Below are 21361 nucleotides of genomic sequence, written 5' to 3'. Positions count from 1 at the left end.
AAAAAGTCTTAAGTTTCTTAAAGCAGTATCTTACAATTATATTCTGACGTATATTTTATGTGTTATTTGTGGAAGTCTTTAAAATAGCTGTTTAAATTACTTTTCACACATTTCAGATAACTTAAGGTAGTGACGCATTTTTAAACTATTAATGTTTTATCTCTCTCTTCTACCGTTCATTTGCCACTTGTCTTACATTTTGAGGTCTGAGGCAAACACTGTCTAGGATTGCTAGGGCAATGCCTCAGGTGTAAACACTACTATGATACGAACAATAAATGTTGCTACTAATGTTAAAAATTCTAAGTAGCATTATAAAGTGGAGTACAGGCTGAACTTGTGGTCCAAAACGGAAACCAAAGCTTTAGCAAATTTAGTACCAGAACTGATTTTTTCGTTATTATACGAAAGCATTTTTTGTTATGTAAAAAATATCTTTCCTTTAGTGGATCCTAGACACTGCAACATTTTAGGGGACTGAGGCAAAATGAAATTGTTTTCATTGTACTGGAAAGTACAAAAAGCAAATTGAATTACATGTCATTTTCAAAATTATTTCAGATTTAATAATGAGGTGGTATAAAAATAAGGAAATCAGGGGTTTTAAAAACCTAGTATCCAAAGTTTTTGGCTCACATTAAAAAGTGTGTTACTCTTAATTCATGTCTTGCAATTTACATCTCCAGAGCAGTCTGTCATTTCTGAATGGTATTCAGTGATGGGTGGTGATTAACTATTACATGTTTTGTAATAGCATTTGTTTAGGAGGTAAATTATTGATGGAAATGAAAGAACTCTTGTGAAAACAAGTCTACTGAAGTACTTTCTCAAAATTATTCTGCTTTAGTTATGGCTTTACTATAATAACAGTAACAGTAAATGAAATTTTCACTGGATTACTGTGTAGCAACAGCAGATCACAGGTAGTGTAAAAAGCATTTTGTTTCCATTTAACAGTATACATGGTATCAGGTGGTGTTGATTGACATTTCTTGGATAGTGCTTTATATGGCATTTCATGCAAATCATGTTTGAATGAGACTGCTGCATCAAATTACATTTCTTTCAGATTATAGCCCTTGCAGATGTGAGACTGAGCTTTGTTCAACATCTACCAAAAAGCTTTCGTTTTGAACATTTACTGTTTTCACAACTTGTCTGCAAAGCCCTGTAATTACAGCACTTAAGATAGTGAAGGAATGATGGGCATTTTCTCTTATCAGATCTATAAGTAGTAGCAAGCAGATGCAGCATGAGATCCCTCCAGCTGTCAAATATTGTCAGGCTGGCATAGAGGGAATGCAGTTTAAAATGCAGGTGACATAATACCCAACATCCTCCATTTGCTAGTAGGCTTCTGATTAATCACGATTACCATACATTATCATACCATCAAATTTAATCATATCAGTGAATTCCCATCTGCAAGAGGAGCAGCAGCAGCTAAACATGATGGTAACAGCTATTAAATAAGAGAGGAATACATGGTTTCTAAAATGCAGTAACCCTTTAACTTGTCATACTATCTCCACGGTGCACATGCTCCATAGATGTTAAAATCAAACAAACAGAGAACTCATACATTTATATTTCATGGTACTTGCCATATTTGGTTTGTTTGCTAATTGCTATTTCAGACTTGTGAGCATCCTGAGTTGTGGAATTAAAGATAGGTAGAATATTTTTTTAAAGTTTTTTTTCCTGCATTAATGAAATCTTAGATTTTTCAATAGTTTCATTTTTTATTATCTTACTACTTAAAAGTTGCTAAAAAAAACAATCTGAATGAATGCAAATTTAACTTTTCTCTAAGTCTTCTTGTGAGAAAGATACAAATTCTCTAGAGGGGAAACCAGCACAAATTATTAAACATAACTATATAGCAATTAATTAGAGGCCAATAAGGAGACTCTGATGGCAAAAGTCAAGACCCCTTCCTCCTCCCATAAGGAAATCCAATGAACATGTTTCACACCATTGTATACAGGAAACAGTTGTATGAATGAATTCTGTCCTACAACAAACTGGATCTGCATCTGAGAGATAACGCACTGGATTAATAGAGTCTGAGTGCAGAAAGGCAGATGGGTCCCAAACCTGGAAATACATGTGTGCATAACATTATGCACACAAATAGTACCAGTGAGTTCAGTGGGAGAGCTCTCACATATAAAATTACTCAGATTACTCCTGGGGGGGTTCTGCGTGACTGCACACCTGGAGAACTCTTCCCCGCCCCCCCCGCTGCGCCCCCCCCCCCCCCCGAATTCCTGTGCTTCCCTGCAGAAAACGGCAGGGAAGCCACGGGGTGTGTGTGTGTGGTGGGGTGGGAGGAGAGACACTGCCATGGGTGCAGTTTTTTTGGGGGGGTTGCCCCCTCTAAAGGGGGGGCACACAGGGTTACATGTCACTTTTCTGCAAGCACAGAGCTGCCCAATTGAAGGAGGCTGCATCTTTGCTCTGCAGCTGAATGCCGTCTTCTGGGTGCCATTGCCAGTCGAGCTCCCCATCTGTGTGCTGGGAGCCTTCCTGTTTTCTGTGCAACAGTGAGTGCTGGCAGTGGGGCTGGGTAAGGGGGTGGATACCTGGTGCGCCTGGCACAGACTGACAGGGCCCGGGGGTGTTTCTGGGGTAGGCCTAGCCCTTGCACTGTGTCAGGGTCAGGTGCAGCCTCACTGCCAAGTCCCTGTACCGAGGGAGGTGGGAGCTTCAGGGTGATCTCCCACCTCAATGCAGCCAGCTGTGCTCCCCACTGCCATACTGTCGCCACATTTATTTATTGACATAAAAATTTGCAGAATTCTGCAGAATTTTACAAATATTTTGTACAGAATTTTTTTTTTTTTTTTGGCGCAGAATTCCCTCGGGGGTATCAGATGCAAGTATTGATAGGGTCAGGGCTATGTAAATCACTTTCAAAATCTAGTTTCTCTGCAGAAATATAAACCAGGAATCATGTAATTTAACAACTGTATAGCAAAGTCTTAAATGTTGTTTACTGACATATCTCCTAGTCTAAGTCAGCTACATCAGTAATATTAGTAGTTTGTAAAGCTGCTTTTCATTTGGGTTTTGTTTTTTGGTGGAAATAAAACATACTTGTTTTCATTTTTAAAAAGATATGATCACTCCAATGTTTGTTTTGCTTTGAGGTTCTCAAATTGCTTTTATATTAGTTACAAGAATATCCCTTTGCACCACCCAGGCTGGAATAAAATGTAGAAATCCTGACTTTCTTGTATTCATGATCTGATTAGTTCTAGTCTTTCAGAATTCTCACTGGTAACTTGTGGGATCACCAAGACACACCAGGTCATAAACATTGTTAATAGTCTTCCCAATTAATAGCCTCTAATCTAAGGAAGAAGAAATGCTCTTAATGAAGCTTAATCTCAATAGTCCTGAAACTGAGGAATTTCTAAAATGTGCTTTTCTTATTCACATGTTTGGGGACGCTGATCAGTCTGAGATTTCTAATATATTGTAAATTTCCCAGCACATCAATCTTCAAAAAGATCTTTACTGTCCTTAAGCAAAGTGGTTGCTGGGTTCTCTATTGCCAATGGGAAATTTTCTAGTCTGCCACCCTAAATTTAACTGCTATTTTGTACCAGTCCTCCAGATTCTGTTCTGTGTGCTATTCCTACGTTATATTGAATCTTCAATTAAACATTTCAGTGGTAGTGGTAATGGCCATCTTTAACTTTCTTATGCAAGACCCTAGAGGAGAGACTTGTAAACCAAAGATGAAATTGAAGTTGAAGCTGCAGAAGACTCATTAGTTTTAAAACTAAACAGCTATACTTTTAAAAAACATTTTGTCACGTTAGGGTTTCTGATCTCATCTGAGACATTTAGGGTTGCACCTCTCTTCCTGCAGATAAGAGGCTGTTCAGGTTTGTTCATGAGGTTTCATCACTTTGCTATGCCCTTTCCCTGCTAACTGTAAATACTCTTTTTCCAGCCATGCATACAGAGCAGTGAGAGCTCAGCTTTCAAGAATCATTGTTACCATCATGGCTTTAAAGCAGGAGTTTGGGACAAGAGTGAGCAGTATTTCCTGCCTTATTTACCTAAATATCCTAACATGAAATTCCTCCGTAACTCTCCTTGCCTTGCACAGATCTTCCACCCTCTCAGCCTATATAAGAGCATGGATGGAATTTTTACTGGTGTAAAGATAAAGAAACCAGGTGTTATAGCTCTTCTGGATTTTCCAACAGGATGGCTCAGACTTGAGCCTATACTTCCCAATGTGATTTCTCATGTCTTAGCATTATAAAGTGTCAAACATATATTCCACATCTAGTGGATCACCTAATATTAATCAAGGTTCCTTTAGTTTTGACTTAATTTGGACAGACATTCCCAACCTATTTTCCCATCCTGGATCTGCCTATAGTCCTACAGCTCCCACAGCCCTCTGTTTGAACCAGTTTTCTATTTCCTGAGACAGTTTGAATAGAGCTAACTACTGTGTTATGATTTTTTTAACTGACTCCTGAGTGATCTGATTCTATTGAAAGTAGTTATACATTCAGTATCATGTGAATCTGTTTATTACTATAAACTATTATTATTGTCCTACTTTTGATAAAGGCATATAAATGCTTAAATAAAGTTTAAGTTTAAGTATTAATTTAATTAGAGAAAATAATTATGCCAGTCAGTGGGCTATTTTCTCCTCAATGCAAACGCATCACTGTAATAAGCATTAAATGGAAGCTATTGGGCAGATTAGGTCCCAAATTTAGGTGTTTAAAATAGTATTAGAATGCGTATATTATTTTTCAATTTCAGTGAATCATTCCTCATCCTAAAAACATTGTGCCTAGTAAATGAGAACCAAGTGAAATTGATTAGAAGTGTACCTCTTAAAAGCATACAGTGGTGTGTATAAATTCTACATTAAAATCTTTTATAATGCACTCAAGGTATATAAAATGTGTCTAGTTATCCACGACAATAAGTGCTTTCTCCTAAAAGGTAGGCATTTTAGGAAAGCTTTTTGAAAAGTCTGATGACTGCTGAAATAAGAGGATTAACATCTTGTGACAGATGGCTATAGTTTTAATTGTCATAGGTTATAGCGGTCATTATTCTTTGCATTAAACCATATAATAAGAATTAACTGAGTGGCCCTGCTTAACTGTCAATGGGGTTCTCATAGCTCTTTGCATTTTAAGTGAGATTAATAAATGAAAACATGTTGTAGAGCCAGGGTATAATTTATTGAAAGATTCATGAAGTTTCAATGACATTGTTAAGGTATTTAATTAGTCTCTTGAAAAAAGTATAGAGTGACCCTTTTTGGGAAGCTGATAAGTCATATAATAGCTGTTAGATCCTCTTTATTCCTTGCTTTATAAGATTAACTTTGTGCTAAGCAATTTATGCTAAGTTTTCTCTTTTATTGGTAACCAAAGTTATTGGTGCTTCTTGAATAGATTATTCCAGATAACATCATGTAATTAACAAGAGATGCAGAAAAGTAAAAGTACAATTTGTGTAAGAATTGTATGAGAGAATGTTAATTTCTTAACTAGGAAGGATATTTAAGGGGATAAAAAGGAAAGCAAAATAGTGCAATTCTTTGAAAGGATTAAAGTAACCTTATCTCATATTCTTTCAGAAGGAGGATTGCCTGAGTGTGTGAAAGTCATGTTCAATGAGCTATTCACAACTCTAATGAATTGTAGACACAACTTGGCATTGCAATTTTTGCAAAAGTGATTGATAGCATGCAAGTTGTGCCTTAGATATATTGAATAATGGAAGTCAGTACAATGGGAAATTGCATAACCAGCATAGCATGTAAGACTGTAGAAAGAAATATTTGTCTGTGGAGCCATAATTTGTAGTATGAGGGGAAAAGTGATGGAGGAGTGGATGGGGACTTCTTTTTGTGGGGGATGAGGGTGTCAGGTAAAATTAACACACTATATTTCTGAGATTTCTAAAATTCAGCCATGAACAGTTAAATACAAAGTTAATTTTAAACATAGTTTATTTCAGGAATTTGCCTGTCACCATGGAAGCAGGGCAAATTTTACATGTTATTTTTTAGGTATCTATCCACTGCCACTTTCCTACCTTTTCAGAGTAGAACTGCACTTTCAAGTGCTCTGGGATAAATGGCATGCAAGAGTTCAACATTTATTGTTTTTCAAAGATTTCCAGAACAAGTTAATTCAGTTTAAAATTTGTAAAGATTTTTTTAAATTAACAGTCTGCATTCCCAACATGGAGTCTGGAAGTCATCATGTTTCCATTTTCTGAGAGATTGTATAGTGGGGACACGCAAATAAGGAAATGTGACGACCGTTGTCTGTTCCCCTCCAGACCTGCAACTCCCTTTGGAAAGCTCATAAGACCTGAGCAGTGGGAATGAGTCTCTAACATCATGCCTTCAAAGAAGGAAATTAATTACCCTGTCAGTTCTCTTGATATATTCTCATTACTGTTAGTTGGGGTGCTAGTCTAGCACTTTAGCAGGAACGTTGCCAATCCTTACCAACCTTCAGGGAAAAATACACTCTTAAATGCAGACCTTACGTGGTAGTACTGGGCTTGCCTACAGCGATCCTTTGTCACACAAGCTGCACGTTTGACCACTTTTGTCTGTCATCTTTCTATTTATAAATGGAATATTTTGAGCAGTAAAGATAGTAATAGGACACGAATTGCTCCGTTCACCTCAGTACTATCTTTGTAAGTAGGCTTAAATACAGCAAAACATTCATTTTGGAGTACTCTATTGGGATTATAAACTTCTCTGTTAATAAGTAAAAGAAATTAATCCTTTAAAAAATATTAATGTGTAAATTTACATTGTAAGAGCTTTGAGGCAGATATACCCTCTTTGTATTTCTGCAAAGCACTATGTAATTTACAGTTCTTTATAAATTAATAATCAGTTGTGTACTCTGTGGTTTGCCTTCTTTGACCTTTGCCTTCCATGATGTAGTGGGGTAATTTTATTATTATGTAATCAACCTTATTTCAAAGGGCCAATTCTATCCTAAGTTATGTTAGTACAACACATGAACTTCAGTGAAGTTCACATCCAGGTAACTGAGCAATATTTAACCCAGTATAAACAGTGATATCCACAAACTGAATGGTAAATAGCTTTTCACTAGCGTAGTATCACCCTTTTTTCAGTTCCGACCTTGGAGTCTCCAAAAAAAACAAGCGAATCGGTTCTCTAAATCTAGCTACGTAACGTTTTAGGGGGGGAAAAGCTAATACCAACACTTTTTCTCTGTTAGGGAAAATGAGCAATAAGAATTCAGTCCCACTGTACATTCATAATTGAGTCAGTCCTGCTCTCTTCTAATGAGCCTGCATTTGCTTTGGCTCTGTCCTGTAGAGTTGCAGATTTCAAGTCCCAAATGATAGGGTTTGTCTGCTTATGGGTAGTAAGAAGTTCGGAGCCTCCAGTCCCTTCTCGTTGAAGTTCTACTTACCTTTAAACTCTGACAATAGGAAGAGTACAAGAAGTACCATAACTAGAAAATGGTTTTCCTGGCTTTTGTACTATCAAACCCTAAAGCCAGTAGAGCTTAAAAATGATGTAGCATTTAAATCAAACCACTGCAGAAATAGAGAAGCTTCTCTGAGATTTTTCACCTTGCTACCTTTTTTTCCCCCCCACTTCAAGTGAGTGGTGCTGGTGACTAGTTGGTGTTAGTCCTGGGTTTTGGAATAGTTCAGGAAGCTTTACTTTCTAGGTTAGTTTATCATCTTCCATCTAGTGGAATATTTGTCTTGTGTAAAGTTTCATTGAAATATATAGTACAGATGGATACAGTATGGTTGTAGTAAAAAATGACCAATCCCATGGCAAATCGTTGCCAAAACTTCTTGTGCCTGTTAAGTCATGACATGCATCATAAACATTCAATATTGTACATTCTTATTACATTACGAAATCAATGATGAAACTAGTATTCCCTGTTGTTGATGGAAAGGACTCCTCCAAGTACCATCTACCCATCTTTCTTCACACATCGCACTGTAGGTCCTGCATTACAGCTGCCTTCTTTCTGGGATGGAAGTCAGGAAGTTAGTTTTGTGTAGCCATTTGTTTCTGCTGTTGCAGTCCAGCCAGGAGGGTCGCTGGAGGGTGACAGTGAGACACTTCCTCCTTTTCTTTCCTCAATTTAAGGACAAATCTCAGCCTTGAGATTAAGGGATTTGACCTCTATTACCTTGCCTGACAACACTAGCTTGTATGAGCCTCTTTCATTTAGTTGAGAACCAGTTACCTTTTTTTTAAGTATTCAAGGTTGTAAGATTAATTGAAGTGCTTCTACGGAATCAACGTACTGATTACTCATGCAAAGTAATGGGTTAAAATAAATTTTGTTTTCTGGAAAAAGACATCTTAGTTGACGTATACTCACTATTTTGCTGTAATTTGAAACTGGGCAGATATAAAACCATGAAAAATGGAAGTAACTACTGTGCATATCCAGATTTATTATGCATCTGTGTTACTGTATGCTTATTTTACCAAAAATATGCCATTATGAAAACTGGCTGCTGCACCTGCTCTGTTAATTTTTAAAGTTAAATAACTGCATGTTCTGCTTTTATTTTTGTTTGCCAAATACCAATGGCAGTTGGCGGTATTAGAGAGTTGCTGACTTTAGAGGTTAGTATTGTGATGAGTCATTAAAGTAATAATTCAGCGCTGGCATTCTAGTCTGTAAATTTAAAATTAAACTGCAGTTTTTCTAGATATATTTAAATGCAGGTTTGACCTTTATCTTTCAGAAATGTATGTAATGTGCATCTATCAGTAAAATAGTAAGTCTAATATTACTGTACCTTATTTCTCCATTAAAGCAACTGCAATGTCGTTTCATTCAAAGGTGCCATTGTGATTTTGGTGCTTAAGAGTTTACAATGTTTTATATGAATGAGAAATTTAATGATCTCACAGGCAAATAAATCCGTATCTCAACTGATTTGACTCAACTCATCAGTACCTCGAACGCAGTGCAAAAACAAACAAAAACTGGAAAAAAATTCAACCTACATGTATGCGCATTGTCTGAGAATTTAAATTAATGGAAGTCAGAAAATAAATGATAGCACTGGATAAAATTTATAAAATTAAAAACTTGGAAAGTTGTACAGCACATATCCTGCTCACAATACAAATTAATATTTAATAGAATTGTATTGAAACTGCTGAATCTATACAAATCTATAAAATTACACATGATTACTATGTAATTTAGGCACAGTAGTAAATTCTTCCTCCAGTTTTTAGTAAAAGTCAAATCAAACCCTGCTTAAAAATCATAGGGGCCCGATCCTGTTTCCATTGACATTTGGTAGAACAGAATCATGCCCATAGTTTGTCCTTACAGGAACAAATGTTACTATCCTTGAAAAATGTTCATCCTTCACATTTCTTTTCTATGAATAACAAATCTATTTATAATTGACTTTGCATGACTTGTCCTTCGTATTATCAGCCTAACAGTAAGTGGTAGTTCATGTAGTTTTTCACTGGCTACTCAAAATAACCAGTAAAAACTTTTAAAACATGTAAGTGGCAAAATGTACTCACCGCAACTGTTTGTAGTGGCTCTTTGTCCAGTTGACCAAATGAAAAGGGGTGGCTTTCCCTTTAAGGGCTCCCTGTAGAACTGGTGGTAGAGAGGGAAGAAGGGGAAAGTTTACCCCCTGTAGGAGCGGGAAGCGGCTAGACTATGTATCTGGGAGGAGTGAGCATTGCCCTTCCAGCTGCTCAGAAAGAAGGGGGGTGTTGATACCCTGTGCAGTCCCAGAGGAACCCTCTTTTACCTGGACTGAGCTGGCAGCATCCACCCTTCCAGCCACGATAACTGAAAGAGGATGGGGCTCCTTCATGATCTGCTGTGAGCATTATGCTAGTTGCCTCTTTTTCCTTGGGGACTAGGAAGGAATTTTTCCCTTACCACTGGATTGGCTGAGGTGGGGTGGATTTTTTTTCATCTTTCCCACAATGGGTGTGGGACCCAGTGGGGTAGGGCAGGGGAGTAAAGTTATAATGTTGCAACTTAGTATGCAAAACTTGCGGCAGATGTCCAGTGCAGGTACTCATTATGGAAGGGATGTGGTTATTGGATCAAATGACAGGTTTCAGAGTAGCAGCCGTGTTAGTCTGTATCCGCAAAAATAACAGGAGTACTTGTGGCACCTTAGAGACTAACAAATTTATTAGAGCATAAGCTTTCGTGGGCTACAACCCACTTCTTCGGATGCATATAGAGTGAACCATATATTGAGGAGATATATATACACACACATACAGAGAGCATGAACAGGTGGGAGTAAGACAACTCCCACCTGTTCATGCTCTCTGTATGTGTGTGTATATATATATCTCCTCAATATATGGTTCACTCTATATGCATCCGAAGAAGTGGGTTGTAGCCCACGAAAGCTTATGCTCTAATAAATTTGTTAGTCTCTAAGGTGCCACAAGTACTCCTATTGGATCAAATGGATTGGAAAAGGATTTGAAGGGAAAGCATCCCTTATGGGAGCTGAGGAAGGAGGGTTTGGGGCTCCTACATGTGATACAGAGGGAAGCCAAACTGCTTCGTTTTATAGCCCCCTTAGTCTTCTTAGGAGGGTAGGGTGACAGTTCTTGGCAATTGGATGGCAGGGGCCATGTTGGGGGTTATGAGGAAATTATGATAACCTTCACTATGCAATTTATTGCTAGGTACTCCCAAATATTTTAAGTGAACGATGTTGCAGCCTAATTAAACCACATCCATTGCCTCCTTGTTGCCTTATGGCTTGACTGGACTGGACTGCAGTTAGATATTTCCAGCTGTCAGCTGGGATGGATTAGCAAGGACTAATGCTTAAATAATACATCTTAATAGCTGAATAGACAGTATCAAGTGTTACTTTACTGATGTATATTCTACATCAATGATTTAGATAATGTCATAGAGAGTACACTTATAAAGTTTGCGGATGCTACAAAGCAGGGAGGGGATGCAAGTTCTTTGGAGGATAGGATTAAAATTCAAAATGATCTGGACAAACTGGAGAAATGGTCTGAAGTACATAGGATGAAATTCAATAAGGACAAATGCAAAGTACTCCACTTAGGAAGGAACAATCAATTGCAAACATACAAAATGGGAAAGACTGTCTAGGAAGGAGTACTGCAGAAAGGGATCTGGGAGTCATAGTGGATCACAAGCTAAATATGAGTCAACAGTGTAACACAGTTGCAAAACAAGCAAACATTCTCGTATGTATTATCAGGAGTGTTGTAAGCAGGACAAGAGAAGTTCACCTCTACCCCAATATAACGCGACCCGATATAACACTAATTTGGATATAATGCGGTAAAGCAGCGCTCCGGGGGTGCAGGGCTGCGTGCTCCGGCGGATCAAAACAAGTTCGATATAACACGGTTTCACCTATAACGCGGTAAGATTTTTTTTGGCTCCCGAGGACAGCATTATATCAGGGTAGAGGTAATTCTTTCACTCATACTGTGCGCTGATTAGGCCGCATCTGGAGTATTGTGTCCAGTTCTGGGTGCCACATTTCAGGAAAGATGTGGACAAATTGGAGAAAGTCCAGAGAAGAGCAACAAAAATGATTAAAGGTCTAGAAAACATGACCTATAAGGGAAGATTAAAAAAAACTGGGTTTGTTTAGTCTGGAAAAGAAGACAGAGGGGACATAAGTTTTCAAGTACATAAAAGGTTGTTACCAGGAGGAGGGAGAAAAATTGTTCTCTTTAACCTCTGAGAATAGGCCAAGAAGTAATGGGCTTAAATTGCAGCAAGAGCGATTTAGGTTGGACATCTGGAAAAACTTTGTCAGGGTGGCTAAGCACTGGAATAAATTGCCTCGGGAGGTTGTGGAATCTCCATTATTGGAGATTTTTAAGAGCAGGTTAGGCGAACACCTGTCAGGGATGATCTAGATAATACATAGTCCTGCCATGAGTGCAGGGAACTGGACTAATTGACCTCTCAAGGTCCCTTCCAGTCCTATGATTCTATGCCTGCCTCATTTATTGTAGAAGTGGAAAGGTGTGTGGTGAATGAGACAGGGCATTGCAGTAAGAAAAAGGACCGTCTCATAACTAAGGCAGTTGACTGATGCGTTGGAGAGTTGGATGCTATCCCAGCTTCTACCACGGAGCTCCTGTGTGATGCTGGACAGATCTGTTAAACTTTTTGTGGCAGCAGGGGGGTGGGGGGCACTAATTGTGGTGTTCATTTTCTGGTACCTGAGTTGAGACTTAGGGACTGATTTGCAGAACTGAAGTCTATGGGAGCAGTACTTTGAACATATTAAGTGCTATGAGATGCTGAATGCTCTGAAAAATCAAGGCCTCGGTGTTTAGAATTGGGCACCCAAAATTTGGTGGATACTTTTCATCTTAGTCTTTTTGTGCCTCAGTTCTCCATCTGTAAAATAGGGATCATAATGCCTCTTCACCTTATAGGGGAATTGTGAAAATAAATTAATGTTTGTGAAGCTCTGATACGCTAGAAAACTCCATGAGGAAATTAATAATTCTGCCTTAAGAACAGGGCTTGAAGAGTGTGCAATAAATACAGACTTGGGCTACACATTGAACAATGAGAAGACAAAATAGTGAATCCTGTGCACTGAATGAGGCTTGGGTCCTGTGGAATAAATAGTATGTTATGTTATTAAAGACCAGCGTAGTTCATGCATACATGTGGGTAGAATTAAGGTTGCGTTGACAACTGTAAATCTGGAATTTTCTACCTTTGAAGTATTTGACTTTGCAACCTAAATAACTTTCTTTTAACAGTTGTTTTTATATGCAGTTTGCTAGGTTTTTAAAAAGGTAAAACAGTTGCTCTTGTGTGCAGCTGTAATAATTTCCCAATCATGCATTATCAGCAGGGTTCGAACCCTGAATCTTTGGCTCTGCAACACACACTGCTACCACTTGAGTGACAGGCCTTAATTACATTGGCTGGCAGTAGCAGAAGTGTGTTTTTGTGGGGGGTGAGGTGTGCTACCGACACCATGTGCTGGGTAAAGTAGGTGGTCGGGGGAGCCCTGCCTGGATCTGTTTTCCCATCTCCTTTCCAGGAAGTGTGGGGCTCCTGTCCCATGTGTAGCCCCCGGAGGAGGAGATGAGAAACTGGTACCATGTGCCAGGTCTGGAAAAGGAGTTTGGTCAGATGGGGTAGCCTGGTTTGGCATGCTCTCCTCCTCCCCCACTCTACTACAGGTGCTCTGGCAGCTCCTGGGTGTTCCCAGTACAGTGTATGGTGATGGGGCTTAGGTGGTAGCACAGGCCTAGCTCTTCAGAATGTTCAGTTGTCATATTGGCAGGCTGCCAGAATTTTCCTGCACAACAAGTGAGAGAGAGGCAATATTTAATAGTAACATTGAACTAAACCTGAATAGAATTTCCTGGGACAAGAAAAGTCACTTCTCTAGCCCGAGGCTTTTTCCTTACTGAATTTCAACGGCTGGCTGCTTACAATGGAGGTATTAAGATGTTTCAAGAAAAGGTCCCAAGAATATTTTATAATGGAAAATGTTAGGCAGTCTAAATAGAGAAGCCACTATCAGCTCTTCCTATAAATTTTACATGTGTCGTGAAGACTTTCATGCTTGAGTTTGAAATAATACCTCTCCTCTAAATGAAGTAGCTACTGGAGACTGGATGGTTCAGGAGACTGATAATGGGATATAGAACCTTTAATCTGTAGGGTTGCTAAGTCCAGTCTAGTGCAGGGTAGAAGTGACCAAAAGTACTTATGTCTGACAGGTGTTTAGTGATTGATTGCAGCCCTGCTCTTAGTGGAATGGTGTTAATTGCTCAAAAACCTCAATTTTAGCACTCTCAGCAGAGAGGCCAGAAGTTTTATGGGCATGGAGATTCAACTGTTCTTAAAATTGATGACCAGCATAGTAAAAATTGCCCAACTTGCTTAAATGATATTCTTGAATTATGGTTAGCTCTGTGACACCTACCTTTCCCCATGCGCGCGCGCACACACTAGGATGAGTGGTAGGGTGGAGGCCGTGGCACATGTTTCTTCTGGAAGTATGCTAGATTTGGGATTTGGTAAACTTCCTAGTGCCATTTTAAGATCTAAGTTGTGATCTTTCAGACTTCTAACGTTCTCTTACTTAACTTTAAAAGGGAGTGTCTCTTCTCGAATCTGTTTATTTTGAAGGGCTTGTTTTTGCTTAATGTGGTTCTAATTGTTGGTGAATACCAGGTGCACATGTAATACACATTGCTAATTTCTAAATGCATATTAGTTTGAAAACAAGGATGTACTGAGATGACATTGATTACCTTTCTGACTTTTTCATGCATGCTTATCATGAATATGGTATCTGTTTCCTTGTGAATGTATTGATAGATGGGAGACTGCCTCACATTTTCAGTGGATGGTATCAATTTTTAAAATTGTCAAACATTTCCATATAAAAGTAAATAATGATAGTGGTAGTATGAATTACTGAATTAAATCTGAATTATTCTGCGTGTTCCTGATTGTGAAATAACAGTACATTAAGCCAGTGTTTAAAGGCTTATTTAAAACTTTTTTAAAAAATCAAGAAAAGACAGATTCTGTATAAATTTTTCTTATGCCTTTTGAAATGCTTCAGATGCTTAAGTATTTAAGTTTTATGTGAATTGGTAGAAATGTTAGTTCCTGTTATTTATTGAAAGATGATTGCTCTAATTTTCTGGATGTCACAAATTGATTTCCCCCCCCCCTTTTGAAGTAAAGCTGCTTCATTTCTGTAGCTTAGGTTGTTCTAAATAGATGGCAAAGAATAGCATGGTTTAAGAAGATAAATGTCAGGAACGTTTTCTAAAGTAGACATTCAGACTTTTGGATTAATGGGAAAGAAGGTCAATAATTGCATGGATTTCAATAAGCTTGAAAAGAAATGGCATTCCTGTGGTGCTACAATGACTATTAAAATGCTGTGAAATCATTTCAAGATCCTGTTCTCAGCTTCAGTGTCTGATCCATTGTGCAAGAATGACTCAGTAGGGCTGCCAACCTTGTACATATTACAGGAGATAATTGATAGGTCAACTGGTTTTTTTAAGAGTATTTTTAATAAACTATGGATGAATTTCTCAAAGATGGACTTAGTTTTGCTGATTTTTGTTTTATTAAACAGGGCCCTCCAGATTTTCAGCAGCACCCTCCTGGACCTGTTCCTACCAACTTCACCCAAGCCCCAAGAATCCCTCTACAGGACCAGTGGAGAGGCCCACCTCCACCACCTATGCCTCCACCTCCTCCGCCTCCTCCTCCTCCCCAGGAAAGAGACCCTTTCTTCATGGGAGGTATATAATTTTTATTTTAGATTAGTATACAGGGTGACCTTTTTCATTGCAAATATACTATTTGAATATTCTTCCTTTTCACACAGTATCCCCTTCTCATATGTGTGGATAGATTAATTCATAGATCTGAAGATCAGAAGGGACCATTATGATTTAGTGTGATCCTGTATTTTGTCATCTCTCAAAAAGCAACCAAATAACATTTTCAGTTTGTTACAGTTCAGATATTAAATATCAACACCATTCCTCCATTCATCTGTGGTCGTTCCCCCATTAACAGTTGTATCTATCTGGAATATTTGGTGCCCTACAAATTTAACTTTCTATGAATTCTGTGCAATCTTTCAGTTAATGTTAAAGTTACAACACAACAAACGTGGTGTCAAGTAAAATACAAACATTGAATAAAGTGGCTTGACTAGATCTTTGCGTGGATTGAAAGGGTGTTAGTTTTGTTCAGATTGTCAGTGCTTGCATTTCTCTAGTCCTAATTGCTGCTTGGAGTTGTTAAGTGCTTTTGCAGTAGAAATAATAAAAATAACTATTAATGCCAGCTAGTTATCAAATTGTCCTCTTTCTCCCAAGGGTCTGCATCTTCCATTCTAAGGTGGTTCTTAGCACAAGCAAGAGGAGTATCTCTCATATAACCTTGCGGAGCTGCTCTTCCAACTAAAATATTTTGTAGTTATTCCTCAATCAAATTATCAAGTTACTCTCCTGAAGCTGAAAATATGGCAAGACTGTATTTAAAACACATTTGTATTCATGAGGAGGTTGTCACTTAATTAAATGTTTTGATTTCAACAGATCCAAGATTCCCGAGTCATCATATGTTCGAGCAACGGAGTCCCCCACCTCCACCCCCTCCCCCACTCCTTAACAGTACCCATCCTGTCCCTACCCAGAATCCTCTGCCTTTCAATCAACCTGGACCAGGATATAATCAGCAAGGGCAGCAACCAGTATTTCCCAGAGACAGACCAGTAAGACCAAACATCCAGCCTCAGAATCCTGCCGGAATTCTTCACTTCAGCCAACCAGGTTCAGCAAATCCACGGCCTTTCATGCAACCCAGACAACAATTCTTACAAAACCCAGGACAGCCATTTCTAGCAACACATACACAGCCCAATATGCAGGTATTAATCAATAGTAAAAGGGGCTTATAAGCACTATTTAGAACTTTTGCATTTAGAAAGCTATATTGCGATCATTACATTTCAGCTCATAGCAGTGATCTAACCAAAATGGCTAAGTCTTGTTTGATATTACAAATATGAAGTAGATTTAAGTGTAGTGCCTATTATAGTGTTAGACAGAGAAGCTGATTTTCATCACCATATCAACAACTCAGTTATGAAACTTACACCAATGTATATTTCAAAAGTGAAATTATTAAAATTGCTGTGATTTCTGATCAACTGCTTACAACTAATGAGATTAGAAAAGTTCTTAATGACATATTTTGTTCACCCACGGTTCCTTAAATTAATTTACTCCAGGAGAAATATGACAGTATTGTATTGTTCAGAATGTGTGTTTACAGAGAGAAGTGTATGTATACAAAATAGACATTGCTGGGTTATTTCACCTCTTGTCACAGGTCTTGGCTGCCCTCTGCTGATAAAAATGAGTTGTGTGTTTTAGGGGACTAGCAGTGAGAGAGAAATCAGTATGGCTTCTTAAAAATTAGTTTTTCTTTTAAACTGTTTGTTAAAGTAGACAAATGGTTTGTATGACCATGAAAAATATTATGCAAAGAATTTCGGGGCGGGGGAGGGGGGTTGTTATAGATTGATGATGCATACACTGTGGATTTCTTCTTAAGAGTAAATATTATATTCTATAAAAAGCAACAAAGAGTCCTGTGGCATCTTATAGACTAACAGATATATTGGAGCATAAGCTTTCATGGGTGAATACATGCGTCTGACGAAGTGGGTATTCACCCATGAAAGCTTATGCTCCAATACATCTGTTCCAAGTCTATAACGTGCCACAGGACTCTTAGTCTGGATCTGTAAAAAGCAACAAACACAGTTACCCCTCTGATATTATATTCTAATAATTCTTAGAAGCAAGTAGGACAATTAGACTTATTTATTGTAGTCTCATTAATATCATTATTTGAGATTTTTTCACGTTAAGAAGTTGAGCTAAAATCTAAGTACAAATGTTCAGTGACCAAGTGATATCATTACCCTTTACAGCAATCAACAGTCCTCGTTTACCGCAAATACTATTGCCCCAGGAAAGCCTATATTTCTAGAGCTCCTTACTTACCAGCCAAAATATTGTTGCCATACAAGAACAAATCTGATTGCTTAAGGAGCTTATTTTCCGTAGGATTGAAAAAAATGTGTAGAATGTTTTTTTTTCTTTTTAAAACGTAAAGGGTCCCTTGCACCCTCCTCTACCGCCTCAGCCTCACCATCAGCAACAACAACACCAGCACCACCAGCAGCAGCACCAACAACAGCAGCAGCACCAACAACAGCAGCAGCACCAGCAGCATCATCAGCATCAGCATCAACATCAGCATCACCATCATCTTGCTGGTCCACCACAGCCTTTGATTCCCATTACCCAGCAACAGTTCAGACCTCATTTGCAGACTTCACAGCAACAGTCAAATAACAATAGAATGCAATGTCAACAGCGGCAGGGTCCAATGAATCCAAGACATGTAAGTACCAGTAAATACTGGCATACATCAGTGTTCCCTCATTTTGTGTGTGTGTGTGTGTGTGTGTGTGTGTGTGTGTGTGTGTGTGTAAAGATTGTGTATCTGAGCTCAAGTTTAAAGCCTTTGAGCATAGGCTCTCCCACTCCTATTCCTTCTCCTCTTACTCTGTCCCCTTCATTCACTCATCCTCTCCTCTTTCCTTCCTCATTTATTCAATATCCTATATTTATAACCACATCCCCTCCACCTCTGTCTCCCCCTTGACTTATTGTCTTTCCCTCTTCCCTATTCGCCTCCTCTTCTCACTCACTATGTGAAAGAAAGACAGACAGACACAGTGCCCTCTCGTGCTAAGAAGCTAGAGATCAAGGATGTTTGGGAGGGTGGAGTAGGGGGAGGGTTGTAGGGTCAAATGTAAAGCTGTGATTGGGGTTGGGGAGCCTAGTGCTTCAGCAATGAGGAATCTGTGCTTGACGATATCTCCATAGCACTGCTGACTAGGCTTCCTGGTGCACCATGAAGCAGTGCCATGGGGGATCCCTTGTTACTCTGATTACTCCAATGCAGAGAAGTTTTGCCCCATTTCCTTCTGTCCCTTCTCCCTTCGCCCATTCACTTGGTTGGTGGGGGATCCAAGGCATCGTACCTTGGCTAATCTGGATATAGCTCAGAGCAGTTATATTGATCAAACAGTCATTCTTTGGGTTTATTTTAGAAATGGTGTATATGTGAGAGAAGTCTTAAGTTTTGCTGTTTAAAGAAACCTAAAGATATGTGGTAGAACTGAGAAAATTTCAGAAGGAGGGCACTTTTAAATACTTACTCCACAAAAGTTAGTGGGTATTTTACTAAAAAGCTATATTGAAAATGCAATTGTCCTCTGAAGAGTTAGTGCCAATTTTTGAGACTAAATGTTAGTCCTGCTTGAAGTGGAAATCTCAACATAACCTGAACTCTGAAATGGCTACCAAGGCCTCCATATTATATGTATGTTGTCTTTTGCCTCTGTCAGAGTACACCAACACAGAACATGGTCAAGCGTCCGAATCAGCAGCTACAGTCAACTGCTTCAAGAAATAGCAACTTGCGTGAATTACCAATAGCACCTTCGCATGCTATTGAAATTAGTAACAACCGGCGAACCGCTGCACCTGCTGCGCAGGTGAAACCCATTACCAGCACAACACCTGCTACAAGATCTGTAGTAGGTGTTGGAAGCCCACATGGAAGGACTGAAATGAAAGCTAGAGCAGTCGTGCCAGTGGTCCAAACTAAAGTAGAAGTAAAATCTGAACCAGAGGTAAGGGAGATTTTCCATTAATGTTAAATGGCTGTTTGTAGTACATGCATTTCTATTTCTTAATGTAACCGGTTGCTATATAGGTACAGATGAGAAATACCTGAAAAACATACCTGTATGGTGCTGCTAAGTAGGAAGTCATGGCCAAAAGTTAAAACATTGGCTAATCTATTTACCTTTCTTAAAAGAATAAGTTTATACATTTGCTAGTCTGATTTGTGGAGTATAAACTCACCTATATGCACCCATGTGCTACACTTCATTACCACTAGGTGTCCCACTTCCAGGTTGCACTCTCCTCGTAGTGTTGTCAGAAGGGGAGAAGGGGATTAGCTGCAAGCTCCTCCCAGGAGAGGGGTCCAGGTCTTGAAGATTGGAAGGGCTGGGTGACTCAATTTTGGGAGGTAAGGGAGCTACTCCCACAAAAGTTGGGGACAGGTAGCCTACTTGATTTGGGGCACCCTGCTTTGGTATATGATGTGGTTAAAGTAGGAACAGCTACTGAATGAGGAAAGGAAGAGAAGAAGCGGGAGGACACTGAGCAGGAATGAATCAGACTTAAAGTTGCTTCAGAGATGGTATGGGCAGGACATTGCTGACCTGAAATCTGGTGGTGGAGGTGAAAGTGTCTGAGAGAACCACAGCGAGTGACATGGAGCTAAATGAGGCTGGAGTAGGGTTAGCAGCAGCAGTGCTTCTCTTCCCTTGCCTCAGGTCCTGCAGCTTCCCATATCAGACTAAGAGGCTTCTGGGTCCAACCAGCTCCCTGCTGCTCAGTTTAGGTTTTCTCATAAGAACTGCCATACTAGGTCAGACCAGTAGTCCGTCTAGCCCAGTGGCCAGTACCAGAGCTTCAGTGTAGTTTTGGATAGCTCCATTCCTGTCTTCCCCTCCTGGCTTCTGGCATTTAGAGGTTTAGGGTCACCCAGAGCATGGGGTTATCCCTGGCCATCTTAGGTAATAGTCATTGATGGACTTGTCCTCCTTGAACTTGTCTAGTTCTTTTTTTAACCCAGTTACATTTTTGGCTATTATAATATCCCATAGCAATGAGTTCCACATATTAATACCACCAGATACTACTTTATCAGCAATACCTATCCCTATCTAATACTTCCTCTTCCAACCTGGTTCCCTACTACTCATCACTTCCTCCCCAGTCTTTTGAATAAGACAGCCACCAGATCCCTCCATTCCTCTTCTTTTCCATTTTCTGCTCTCTCAAATGAGACCCAAATGACTTCCAAACATGGCTTCCCAGCCCAGCCAATCTCCTCCAAGTCCTGGAGTCCTCATGATAAGCTGCAGCTGAGCCATCCCCTCAGGCACCTCTTCTGCTGATGGAGCGGATACTTGTCCTACATCTCATCTGGAGGAAATATAAAATATTTTGTTTTTATTATTTTCCATTTTGGAAAAAAGTTGCTATTTAATTTGCCAGGACCCCCCAAGAGTGTGAGGTATGTCTGTACTCTGAACCTCACTCAGGTCTTGATCCTGAATGCTGCTGTGTGTGGATCCTTACCCCTGTATGGAACTCCATTGAAGCCGGGGGGGCTCCCCATGGTCACAGGGAGTCCTCTTGTGTGGAGCAGTTTGCAGGATTGGGCCCTTAATGTTGAACGCTATGAGACACTGTATCTACATGATGGTTAAATGACTGTTACAATTTTCAAATGTCAAGTCATTCCAAGCAGAACCACAAATCCTTCATGTTAAGTTAGCTATGAACCCCTCTGTCTCAAACACCAGGTTTCTTTTAAGAACTTCTTCTTTTAAGTTGCTGGTGATTAGCTCCTCTTCTTTTTCTTGAATCAGTTATGACCATCTCTCCTTTCCACAAATAACTGCATGTTTCCTTCATGTTTCATCAGTATTTAACTTCCTGTGCACTTATTCATCATCAGGAATAAAAACCCCTTGGTTCAGCTTTTCAAGAGGTCACTTATTTAACTTTGCTCTTTAGTTTCAGCAGATACTAAAGATTTTTTCCCTTTCATATCAGTTCCTCATAGAAGAATCTAAA

General features: G+C 39.2%; 1 protein-coding gene across 1 annotated transcript in view; it reads left to right on the top strand.

The window, feature by feature from the left end:
* Positions 1-21361, top strand: part of RBM33 (RNA binding motif protein 33) — a 146422-nt gene that overhangs the window by 69171 nt on the left and 55890 nt on the right. Inside the window, exons 11-14 of the mRNA XM_065397927.1 lie at positions 15181-15349; positions 16157-16488; positions 17745-18035; positions 19048-19335. Of these exons, the coding sequence (XP_065253999.1) occupies positions 15181-15349; positions 16157-16488; positions 17745-18035; positions 19048-19335 (1080 nt within the window). The remainder of the gene's footprint in view (positions 1-15180; positions 15350-16156; positions 16489-17744; positions 18036-19047; positions 19336-21361) is intronic.

The sequence above is a fragment of the Emys orbicularis genome, chromosome 2 (assembly GCF_028017835.1).
Source record: "Emys orbicularis isolate rEmyOrb1 chromosome 2, rEmyOrb1.hap1, whole genome shotgun sequence".
Classification (NCBI taxonomy): Eukaryota; Metazoa; Chordata; order Testudines; family Emydidae; genus Emys; species Emys orbicularis.
Note: the sequence above shows the minus strand (reverse complement) of the source record. Positions and strands in the feature narration are given on the sequence as shown.